The 13,292-nt window shown below is 39.4% G+C and overlaps 1 protein-coding gene across 4 annotated transcripts in view; it reads left to right on the forward strand.

The window, feature by feature from the left end:
* The window catches only part of Moca-cyp (nuclear cyclophilin protein Moca-cyp), a 414,025-nt gene that overhangs the window by 117,494 nt on the left and 283,239 nt on the right, over positions 1 to 13,292 (forward strand). For all 4 annotated transcript variants that reach the window (XM_067137906.2, XM_067137907.2, XM_067137908.2 and 1 more), the window contains one exon: positions 2,071 to 2,158. In XM_067137906.2, coding sequence (XP_066994007.2) covers positions 2,071 to 2,158 — 88 coding nt within the window. The remainder of the gene's footprint in view (positions 1 to 2,070; positions 2,159 to 13,292) is intronic.

A 13,292-nucleotide genomic window follows, 5' to 3' on the forward strand; every position in this document is an offset into this window, starting at 1 on the left:
TTAGGAGCTTGAGGTGGAGTGTTTCGTTACAGTGTGCTGGCACACGGGACTGAAACTGCGCGGTAGAGAGAACTTTGTGAGGCAACATGATGTGCTCTGCATCAGCAGGAATGTGCTGCTGTACCAGACGTGCTGTGTGTAGTTATGGCCAGCATAAAGCTGCACAGAATGTGAGGGAACAGTCGGAACACTGAAATTCGCGCCCAATAATAACGTTTAAAGTCTGCCTTTCAGTGAAGATTTTTTTGGTCAATGTGAAATACACATACAGTAACACGGTTTTAGTGGCAGTTCCCTAAGCGTTCATGTTCCTCCCTTCCGTTAAAAAAATTAGCTATGGCAGCGGTAGCATGCTCATTTATGCCGTACGAACTTTATAGGCCCTTCACCAAATTTCTCAAGTGGTATTCAGAAGGCAAAGGCAGCAAGTCATGATTTAAACAGTGCCGATAACCCTTGGCAGACTTTATTTTTAAAAGAAGTGCATCAAGAAGAAATTCATCACTATATCTCATTCCTTTTTTTTACTTTTCGCTTGACATTTCTTTAACATTGTATCGGCTATAATTTTCTGTTTTTTTGCTGAGAGAACCGAATTGTTTTGACTCGGTGAAATTTATCTTTGATTTTATATCAGAAATGTCTTTTTCAAGCAAATGTATCTTAGCCTATTCGTGGGGGAGTTGCGTTTCTTAAGTAAATATACTTGGGTAGATTAGGAATGTGAGGAAATGATTCTGGTTTTAATTTCCAGCGCTGTCTTGGTATCTCTACTCTTTCACCATTCACCGTAAATGAGTCTACTTTCACTAGAAAGTCATCGCAAAAATGAATGTCACAAACGAAACAGTTATGAGTTAATTTTCGGTCTTTTCTGTGGATAGCCTTCTCCCATTTCAGTAAAACACCACTCTCTGTAGGGGGCCTAAAGAAATGCCTACTTGAAGACGATCGGTCATATCCAGATCTGCAGCCGGGTACAAAACACGAGGGCATGATGTGATAGTTTCCTCCCACATTGATATACGTTGCCTTATAGCACAATAGCGACAAAGACCGAGGTATTTAAAACATAACACTTCTCACACAACTCAATCGTGAATACACTAATAATGCAAACTGTCGAAACATCTCTGACAGCGACAATAATGAGCAATAAAAATTACTACATCTGAAGGCAAATATAACGCGGGCTAATGTCCAAGGATCTCTGTTGACATCGCAATTGCCTGTGCTGCCACCAAGTGGGTGTCCCACCAACCTCTTGAACTCTTGAACGGAGATGATGTCGCACTTCCTCTTCGATACGCTATGGTATGAGTAATGATCCTGATGAACAAATAGGTGTGGAAACGAAGAGGAAGTGTAAGGAGATGACAGTGTTACAGCTCAGCAGGCAGACTGAGTATGGACCCGTGATGCTAATGAAATAAATTGTATTTAATGTATTCCTTGGCCCGCAGTTTGTGGTGTGAATGCCTTTTGTTTTCAAACATATTTAAATCTTTAATGCTCATGTAAGTAAGAAATTTTTTGAATGGGGCTTTGTTGGTATGAAAAATCGTAATGAGATCAGGTTGGATTTTAGTAGGACAAATTGGGGCAAATATTCATTTATAAGAAGAGGAATTAGGGATTGAAATAATTTACCAAGCAAGGTGTTCAATAAATTTCCAATTTCTTTGAAATCATACAACTGATTGAGAATCTGCCTTCTGGGCAACAGGCTTAAATGCATATCAGTTGTGACTGATCAACGGATTGATTGAAATATTAATGCCTATTATGAGAATAATTATATTACTGGTACTGTGATTTTGTGATAATTAGTACCTCATTCATTAAAATTCTAAGTGTGACCCCTTAGAAAATAGCTGTCATAATGACCATTACAATAAAACTAGGTACAAAGAGCTTCCAGAAAACGTATGGCTTTCAACCAATTATTTCTGTTGGTGTGGTATGGGGTTGAGGTTCTTGTTGTTTTGCTTCCAAAATAAACACATCTTTCCTTAAAATTCAGTCTGTTTCATTCTTATTTTTTAAGGAGGCATGTATTTTCTTTTTCAGATGAAAACTTTGAAATGAAGCATGAGAAGCCCTTTCTTCTATCTATGGCAAACAGAGGGAAGGATACTAATGGATCACAATTTTTCATGTAAGTATGTTTCCGTACTCCACAGCTAATGATTCTTACCTCTTGGGAGGAAAGTTTATGATTAACTTGTTCATTTTAATGAAAAATGCAATAAATTGTGAGTTGATGGATCTGTGTATCTCTTCTTGTAGTGAACTAATATTTTTAGAATATATGTACAACAATTGTCATTGTGCAGAGAATTAATTTCTCCGGAGACATAACTTTTTCCGTCCAGTGAATTTTTAGGTCTACGGGTAATATCCAGCAGGACAGTTACCAATACTGCCTGAGCAGGTTGCATCTAAAATGAATCTTATTTTATAGTTAATAAGACACCCCCAAAGAATAGTGTTACAAAAATTTTGCCAAGTTTGGGCTGGGAAGACTTGGGAGAAAGGAGACGAGCTCCTTGACTAAGTGGTATGTATTAAATAACATTTGTAGGTTTTTATTGTTTACTCACCTATTCAATACAATACAGTCTTAAAAATTAGGACTTTGTCCTTATCAAAATTGTCAACATAAAACTAATACATTGGATGGTACATGTTTCACCTATCAGTAGTAGGCATCATCAGCCGTCAGGAATAGATCAGGTACCTCATTGGAAATGACTTATGAATACTGTTGAAAAGTAACTATGTCTTGTAAAATATATTAGAGATTGTTAAACAACTATTGCAGTATGAAATGTAGTATACTATTTGCTTAACAATGTTTGTGTTAATATTTGAGTCTAAAAACATGACAATTATTTAAGAATTTTGACATAGGTGGTTGATTCATGATATTAAAATATATTACAATAAAGTTAAAAATCAGAAACTTCTCCAGTGTCAAGAGATTGATTCAGTGGAGAAATTCATAAGTTTCTTTTGTGGTTTGCTTGACCTTATCTCTGGAGTCTCTTTGGAAGTGTGCCCACTATATTTTGGTGCCTTACTCACTGCTTTGAAGAAAAAATGTGGTGGCATCTGCCCTATTCACCCTGTTGCTATTGGTACAGTTTGGCATCGGTTGGTTGTGAAAATCATATGCATGTACAGAATAAGAAAGAATTTCCACCTTATCAGTACTGTATTGGTAAGGTGGAAATCCTTTCTTATCTGTACACGTGTAATCTGTCAATACGGAAATGAAACTCGTGAATCAAAATCATATGCTACAGAACAGAATCTGTACACCAGTTATGGACTTCTTATCTCCCCACCAACTTCGAGTGTGTGTTCCCAGTGGAGCTGAAGTTGCTGTCCATGCTGCACATATCTATTATTTGTCTCCTAATCAGGGCCCGAAAGCTTTTGTTAAATTAGATTTTCATAATGCTTTAAATGAGTTTGTGATCCTATGTTGTTGGTTGTGTAGAATGAATGTCCTTCCATCTATCCTTATGTGTGTCAGTGCTATTCCCAGCCTGATGATCATTTTCTTGGTGAAGAAATTATACTTTCTCAATGTTAAGTTCAACAAGTTAATTGACTCGAACCTGCTCTTTACGCAATTACTCTTCAGTTGAGTGGTAACTCCATTAATACTGAGTTAAACCTTTGGTATTTAGATGATGGTACCATTGCTGATGAGTGTGACTTCTTCCTTTCATCTCTGGAAAACATTAGCACAGCAGCCTCATGCATTGGACTCCATGTAAATTTTTCCAAGTGCAAAGTGGGTTTACTGGGCATTCATCAGGAACAAGCTGAGATACTATATGACACATTTAATACCTCTATCCCTGGAATTAGTTTTTTTGACATCAATCATTACTTGGTGTTGCACTGTTCCCTGAAGCTTTGTGATTTTGGTAATTTCACACCTTTCCATGGTTTTGGCACATTCAGCTTTCTTCTTGCAAATGTCTTGTAAAATATATTAGAGATTGTTAAACAACTATTGCAGTATGAAATGTAGTATACTATTTGCTTAACAATGTTTGTGTTATGGTAGCTTTGGCATTCGTAGTGCTGTGGATTTAGGTATCCATCATATTTAGCATCTTTCCATTGATATTTTTGTCTCATCGAGGCTCTCCTTCTGCCTGGCAGTTGTCTGGACCCTGATGCTGCCATACAAGGGAGCATATCTCGGCGGTCAAGCTTAGTCACCATAGTTCCCCTCCATATTGGCCCGAAAAAGGTATTCACGCTGCTTGGGATACTCTTCTTATCAATCATCTCCAATCGCTTCTACAGCAGTGAACCAGCAGTCTTCAAAACAAAGCGTGGTTCCTCGCTGCTTCCTCTTCGGAATCTGGTGCTTGCCTCCAAGCATTACCCGTCGCCTTCTCTTGGTCTCTGTCTTTCCGATGAGTGTTTCCGTATGGCTGTGACTTTGTTGGGAGCAGCTGTCTGCAGGCCCCACTGATGCTCAGCTTGCGGAGCCTACGTTCATCGACGTGGCCTCCATGGCTTTTCCTGTGTAAAAAGTAAGGGCGGACACATCCACCATTCCATTATAAGTGACGTCATCTTGCCAGCTCCTGTCGTAGCTGAAGTTCCTTCTATATGAGAGCCAACTGGCTGCTGCCATTCGGATTGTAAAAGGCCAGACAGAATGACACTTGTGCCATGGAAAAGGTGAAACATTCTTCATTGCTATAGTTGAATATTGCTTGTTTATTTTCAATATTCTTGACATGCCAGGAAATGAAATTCCATTTCATTGAGTGAAACAAAATATTTCAGAACGCCAGAAAAAGGTACATTCTTGCTTCATTAGTAATAGTTGTTTTGCATCTACAAAGTAATTCATTACTCTGCAAACTTCCCAGTTCCCATGATTTCATTATTTTAACATTTTTTTAATTTTTTTTTTACCTTGATAGTTAAAACCTTCACATCTAAATTACTTTCACCATTCAGTCCAAGCCTTGACAATTTCAAACTAATCTTCTTCCAGTACATGGAAATTTATTTTTGTTGTCACTAACATGAATATACTGCATCCAGTGGTTTCTTATTCTGTCATTGTGTGAAGAGTGGAGATTTTTGAATCATTTATCTGGCATTCTGCTTGTGCATCAGTAACTGAGAGTTAGGGTGCATTGAACTGTCTAGTTGCTTTAATAATGTCTAACCTGGGTCTTTCATATATCAGTCTTTAAGGAATTGTCACCTATGTTGAAAAAATAGTTGCTGATTAGAACTGGCTTGTTATGATCAGGCTTGGGATGATTATGCACCTAAAAGTGCAAAAATGCATGCAGATATGCACTAGAAAGTTACAAAGTTTGTACTGAAAACGTTGAAACATACATTGAAAACAAACATAAATCTGATATCAGTTAGCGATTTACTCCAACTTAACGAAATCAGAAACTTCTAGTATCAATGCACTGTCAGTTTTTTGCCTTGTAGAACACTAGAAACATTAAAGTTTGTGGAGACCAGGTTTTTTTGTTATTCATTAGGGATCGTTCGACTTCAACAATTTCAGTACTAACATGAAGGGACACTCCTTTTTTCTTGCAACTTCTTGGTGGCTGAAGGTTGTCGTCGTCGTCGTCGTCATCATCATCATCATCATCATCATCATCATCATCATAGAACCCCTCTAGAGTGTCAGGTAGGGTGGTGCTGAATGAGCCTTTGCCATCGCTGTCTGTCCAGAATTGCCTTCTCTCCCACCACTGACTCCCAGTTTCCTCCTCTTCTCTCCACATCGCCTCTCAGTTGATGTAGCAAATTCTCTCCACATTTTTTGTCAGTTGGTGTAGCAATCTCTTCTTTTTTGTTCCCACTGGCCTTCTTCCGTCAACCGTTCTTTCTAGGCATGCATGCATGTGGTGGTCTTGTGCCACCCTCTTGTGGGTGGAGGTGGTATAATAACACCCATGGTATCCCCTGCCTTTCGTAAGAGGCAACTGAAATGGGCCCCAGGGGCTCTGAACTTTCCCTGGAGCGCGGGTTGGGGACCACAGGGCCCTTAGCTGAGTTGTGGCGTTGCTTCTACTTCCTTGTGCCATGCTCCTCCCTTTCATCTGTCCTATCCGACCTTCCTTGGTCAACTCTTGTTCTTTTCCGACCCCGACGCTATTAGAGCGTCGGAAGTCTTTCATTTTCACGGTCTTCATGGCCCTTGCCTTTCTTTGGCCAATATCTTAAATTTTTTGAAGTGTCGGATCCCTTCCATTTTTTCTCTCTGCTTAGTGGTATATAGAGGAAGGCTGCCTAGTTGTACTTCCTCTTAAAACAATAATCACCACCACCACCACCACCACCACCACCACCACCACTGTTCTTGTGCCAGGCATTTGCTTTACATGTCCATACCATGTTAGTCTCAAAGTCTTCTCTTCTATCAAGTCCACTTTCAGTTCCATTCTTATGTCATTGTACCTTACATTCTTTGCATGTTTTTTGGAGGGTAGTGCATAGAAACTTCATTTCACATGCTTGAAATTGAGCAACTTCTCTCTCTTTCAGTGTACATGTTTCTAGGCTGTATGTGAGAATGGGCACAAAGTATGACTTATACAGAGTGATCTTGGTTCTCAGGGCACTTTATTATCCCAAAGTATATGCTTACAAGGTTGTAGATGTTGGAACTGCTAGGTACTCTGTTCACTATTTCTTCATATGCTGGAAATCATGCTCCCGAGCTATTTGAATATCTGTACACTTCGAGTGTTTTCACCTTGAAGCTTTATGTAGCGGCTGGTATCTTTCCTGCCCATTTTCAGTGCAACAATTTTTGTTGTGCTACGTTTCCCATTCACCCAGCCTAGTTTATACTAGTACTCTACCTCTACCTCTCTCTCTCTCTCTCCCCAGGATGGCTTAGCAAACACCAATGGGTGTAGTTTTCTATTTTATTCTCTTTTCAGTATTCTAAGAATACTGGCCATGGCAATGAACGGGAATGGTGAGTGCACTGAAAGTATCCATTTCAAATTGGAATGAATGACTGTAAGTTGCTCACAATCACTCTGTTTGCTCAAGACTTCTTGTGCTTCTTTAGTAGAAGCAGCTTCTGCAAAATCATGGTTTTCAACTACAGTGTGAAATGAAGAGTTCTTGTTACACAATTTGTAAAATTGTCAACACAGTAGACCATTTAGTAAGTAAACACGATAAAGCCTAAACAAACCCCAACCTGAAAATGATAAATATGTAATTCTAATTTCGTGAATTAAAACATGTACAAAATAGATAATGTATTCCGGAGAGAGTGACACAGCCCCTATATGAAGCACCAGTGGGAAGAGAATGCTGTTGGAATGACGAATTGACTGTTGTAGCACACATGTTGTATTATTAAACAGCGATGATTACTCTGGTAGTGGACTGTAGTTTGGTTAAGCACGTGATAAGACTATAGGGCCGAATCATTCACCAATATTACACATAATAAAACTTTTATTACAATTGTACATGATTAACAAAATGCATAGAAACTATTTACACATTAAACAATAAACTGAAATGCCTGGATGGCTATTGATTAAGTTGGAGGCCATGTGGCCGTGAATGCATGTCTCGCCGACATGTTGTCGTTTCTAATGTGTTCTCTCGTTGCCGGAAACCAGATGCATTCTGGTCACTCAATAGAGACACGGACAAGAGCGCGCTCTGTATAAATTTTCTAAGAGGACGAAACATTCTCCCCTCTGTTGATTGCATTCAATCAAGACAAAATACAGTTTCAGTGAAAATAACATAAAACAAAAATGTCATCAGAATACAAATACATAATAATAAATGTTGCACTTAAATGAACTTCAATCACTAATTAACATATATAAAATAAAACAGAACTGTACACTGGTGTGCAGGTTGATGGATTGTTCTGTTCATAGCTGCACAATTAAAGTTTTTGAATTGTTCATCTTATTAAATGACTATACAACATAAATACAAATACAACTTTATACACCAATCAACTCACTGACACTGTAAGGAATCACATTGTCATTAAAAAAAAAAAAAAAAATTACTCGATGGGAAGGGGACACAACTTCACTATTGGTCTCTTGAATTTTCCATAAGCAGTTTTCATGGTGACTGCTCGCACAAGTCCATCGAAACCTGGGTGAAGTTCCTCAACCCCACATAGTCTCCACTGAAGCGGGGGTAAATTGTCCTCCTTGATAACCACCACTGCTCCAAGTTGTATACTGGGTTGCTGGGAGGCCCACTTTGGCCTGTTTTGTAGTTGGGTTAAGTATTCCTTATGCCATCTGGTCCAAAAGTGTTGCACCATTTGCTGCAACCGTTTCCATGCTGAAAGTTTATTGCTGGGTATAAGTGTCAGATTGGATTCAGGAATAGAATTCAAACTGTTTCCAGTAAGAAAATGACCTCGAGTTAAGGGTTGAGGGTCAGTTGGATCTGAGGATAGGACTGTAAGTGGATGAGAATTTAAACAGGCTTCAATTTGTGTGAGCACAGTACTAAGCTCTTCAAATGTTAACGATGAGTTTCCAACAACTCGATGCAAATGATATTCAACTGACTTGATGCCAGCTTCCCATAATCCTCCAAAATGAGGTGAACGAGGTGGAATGTAATGCCAGTTGATACCTTTGTTTGCCAGATTGCTTACAACTTCCTCTTGATGCTGCTGTGATGCCATGAATTGGTGAAGATCTTTTAATTCTCTATCGGCTCCAATAAACGTAGTAGCATTGTCACTGTATATATCTACGGGCTTTCCTCTTCTGGCTATGAAACGGCAAAGTGCGGCTAAGAAGGCATGTGTGGTAAGACTGCCGATTACTTCCAAATGTACAGCCTTTGTCGTGAAGCAAACAAATAGTGCGATGTATGCCTTGACACGGACATTGCTCCTCTTGTTAATTGGGCGAAGTAGAATAGGACCTCCATAATCAATGCCACAAACACTGAATGGACGTGCTGGTTGAACTTTGTGCTCAGGATAGTCAGCCATGAGTTGATGACTAGTTACGCCTTTGAATTTGTAACATGTTACACATTTGTGCACTTGCTGTCTGGCTACGTTTCTGCCATTCAGAATCCAATAACGTTGACGGAGGGTTGCTAATAACAATTCTGGTCCTGCATGAGCTTGTTGTAAGTGTTCATGTTTGACAATTAGAGTCGTCAGGTGATGTTTTGATTTTAATAAAATTTGGTGTTTTGTTGAGAATGGGAGCGACGTGTTCTTCAATCTACCACCAACTCTAAGTATATTATCATGTAGAAATGGACCGAGATTTTTCAGCTGATCTTTCTTTGATACAATGTCTTCCTTTTGCAGTTCCTTGATTTCTTGACTGAATGACTCCGCCTGCGCTATGTGAATGCATGACATTAATGATGACTGAAGTTCTTGAACTGATAACAGTCCCAATCGTTTGTTTAGCTGTTTGGAGTTGTGAATGAATCTGCTGCAATATACTAGAACTCTTTGTAGTTTTGTCAGCGAAGAAAATCTTTCGATGATGTCATTGCCTTTAGTGACAAGTAATGTTGCTACTGTTCGCTGTTTCAATGTGGTGTGACAACTTTCATCGATGACGAGGGGCTGTGGCAGGTTGAGCTGAGGTGCTGACATCCACGATGGACCTGACCACCACAATGTGGACTGTTGTAACTCTTGAGGTTCAGCTCCTCGAGAAATTAAATCTGCAGGGTTTTGATGAGATGAAACATGATGCCAATCTTTGACATTAGTTAACTGCTGAATTTCTGCCACCCTGTTGGCTACAAATGTTTTCCAACATGATGAAGGAGAAACCAACCATGATAAAACAATGGTAGAATCTGTCCACAAATGAGTTTCGTTAACTTCAAGATTTAAAATTGGAATGGATTTTTGAAGTAATTGAGCCAACAATGCGGCTGCAAGCAATTCAAGACGAGGGAGTGCAACTCGTTTGACTGGAGCCACTCTGGATTTTGAGCACAACAACTTGACACTTATTTCCCCCTGCTGATTTACAGATCGAAGGTAGATGCAAGCTCCGTATGCTGTTTGAGAGGCGTCTGAAAAACCATGCACTTGAATGTTACAACACACACCTGCTCCTAAGACATGTCTATCTACCTGAATTTTTTCAATGTGCATCAAATGGTTCTGAAGCACCTTCCATTCTGCGGCTAAGCCTTCAGGTAATGGTTGATCCCAATCAAGTTTGTGTAACCACAATTTCTGGAGAAACAGTTTGTAGGTTATTACTATTGGGCTGATGAGTCCTAATGGATCAAAAATTGAAGCTACTGTTGACGTAGTGGTGCGTTTAGTAATGTTACTGTTCCCTGGAATGTGTTTGATTCTGTTTGCTACTAAGAATTTGTCTGACGTAGGATGCCATGATAATCCTAAAGCTCGTATGGTGTCATCATTATCAAACTGGAAAGGTAATTTCTCTGTCTTCAGGTGGAACAGCGGCAAGTATAGCTTGATGATTTGAGCACCATTTCCTGATGGGAAAACCACCTTTATTGAGTAAGGCAATGAGTTCACTTTGCAACTGTAATGCTTCAGCGATGTTGGACGCACCACACAGGGCATCGTCAACATAAAAATCCCTTTGTAAAACCGTTGATGGCAGTGGAAATGAAGTTGCTTCATCTTCTGCCAATTGTTTGAGGCACTGTGTTGCCAAGTATGGAGCTGAAGCTGTGCCATACGTGACAGTCAATAATTCGTAAGTCTTGACAGCTGTTTGTGGCGATTCCCTCCAAATAATTCTTTGCAACCGCGTGTCATTTTCATGAACCCGGACTTGTCCGTACATTTTTGTGATGTCTCCCGTAAATGCAATGTTGTGTGTCCTGAATCTCAATAGAATGGAATAAATGTCTTGTTGTATAGTAGGCCATACTAACAATGTATCATTAAGCGACACTCCAGTAGTGGTTTTGGCTGATGCGTCAAAAACTACTCTGACCGATGTAGTTGTGCTTTGTTTAAGTACTGCATGGTGTGGCAAGTAATTATGTTCAGAATCATTTGTTACATGTAGGCCTACCTCCCTCATGTGAGATAACTGTTCATGAAGTTCGCATACTGTTCATGCAATACTGAATTTTTCTTTAATTTTGCTTCCATTTGTTGAAATCGTTGTGTTGCCATATCACGAGAATTGCCCAAGGGTGATCGAGTTTCTTTACGAGGTAACGTGACAACGAATCTTCCTTCAGGAGTGCATGTGGTGTTCTCCTTGAAGTGCTGTAAACACTGTTGTTCATCCTGAGTTTTAGGTTTGGTGTGCAATTCTTCTATTTCCCAAAATTTACGAAGTTGCGTGTCGAGTTGATCTTCCTTTTTGACAGAGAGAGAAGTGACTGTGTTGCATGCAGGATGGCTGTTTGACTGAGGACATTTACCAGAAATTATCCAACCCAGATGAGTGTCCTGCAATACCGGGTAATCACCTGCACGTTTTTTCCCATCTGTCTTTAAAATGTTAAAAAAAACATCTCTGCACCAATGATTAAATCTACCTTGCCTGGACTGTATAATTTAGGATCTGCTAGTGTGATGTCATTAGGTAGGTTCCACGATTTGTAATCTAACTCCATGGAAGGCATTTCTCCTGTGATGGCAGGAACCACTAAACAATTTATGTTGGTGTTAAAATCGGATGCTGTGGATGGGAGGTGAATATCCACACTGTGTTTCAGAGTTGATGAAGAATTGTTAATGCCTACAATAGAAGTGGTGTCTTCTTTACATTTTAAATTTAGTTTGTTGACAGTGTCTTTAGTGATGAGATGAGTTTGACTGCCGCTGTCCAAGAGTCCTCGAACCTTACGAAATTTACCACTATGATCCTTGATTTTGACAATAACTGTGGATAACAACACATATGGTTTGTTGCGAGTACATGAATGTTCATTCTTGGGGGTTGCGTGAACGCTGGCAAATACCACCTTGTTGTTAGAAGTAGTTTCGTTAGTTGTACTAGACTTGTGATTTTCAAGATATAGTAATGTGTTGTGGGCCTTGTTGCATTTGCGACAGTGACTGGATGTACACTCTTCCGTTTTATGTGATCCTTTAAGACAATTTAAACAGAGTTTGTTGTCACGAGCATATTGAATGCGATTTGACACTTAACTTGAGAAATGCTTCACATGCAAAAGGTCCTGGTGCATGACCTTTTTTACAATAAGAGCACTGATTGTTAATGCATGCAACATGTGTATAGGAAGACGGTTTTTTCTTGTGTGAGCTTTCTTTACTACCGCGCACCTTGACTTGGCTGACAGATGTTTGCATGCTTTCAAGGACTTGGCAACGATGTTCAATGTAAGTTGTTAATTGTTTGAGGGAGGAATTTTTGTTGGCGTTTGCTTCTAGTTCCCAGCCTCTCTTGGTTTCATAATCAAGATGATCAACAATATGTTGTGATTACTTCTTCGAGAGGAGTATATAATTTCAATGCCTTAAGTGCTTGTAAGTTGCTTGAGAATGTGCCGATGAACTGCCTGAGGTCTTCAGCGGTTTCATTCTCCACTGTTGCAATGTTTAAGATTTCTCTAACATGCTTTGCTGCTATTAGTCTCTTGTTTTGAAACCGATTACATAATAGGTTCCAAGCTACCGCATAGTTTGTTTCAGTAGTTGGAAGGTTCTGAATTAATGCTTTAGCTGAACCCTGAACTGCTCCTAGTAAGTAGTGAAATTTCTGAATGGATGCTAGACTGTAATTTTCATGCACTAAACATGGGTAGTTTAATCGCGGGTAATTCGATGTTGATATTTTCGTGCGACGAATTAGAAGTGTTACTTGTGGTACTACCGGCATTTTTGTGTTGGCCTGGCGACAATAATACCTGCATTTTTGCCTTCAAACTGTACACAATGTCATCTACTTCATCTCTGTCTACACCATGATCTCGTTTACTATCCTCCACCTCAAGCTGCGATTGAACTAAATCGTATTTGCTTTCTAAATCAATAAGTGCATCATATCTAACCCTAATGTCTGCTAGGTTTTGAGTAGTGTCGTACTTTTCGACGAAAGTTTTGATTTTTGTGATTCTACCTTTCAGATAACCCCGTTGCTTGATCAGCTTTGCGATTTCGTTCTCATCCATCGTAAAGCACTGGCTCACACAAATGTAAATAATGCAAGGAAAGGGTAATTAAAAGGAATGTGACCTTGTAAACTGAAGAGTCCCACGTTGTATGATGTTTCCAATCCTGCGGATATTTCACACGCGTTTCACTTTTACCGTGTAAT

This window comes from Anabrus simplex, chromosome 1, assembly GCF_040414725.1.
Source record: "Anabrus simplex isolate iqAnaSimp1 chromosome 1, ASM4041472v1, whole genome shotgun sequence".
NCBI classification, from domain to species: Eukaryota; Metazoa; Arthropoda; class Insecta; order Orthoptera; family Tettigoniidae; genus Anabrus; species Anabrus simplex.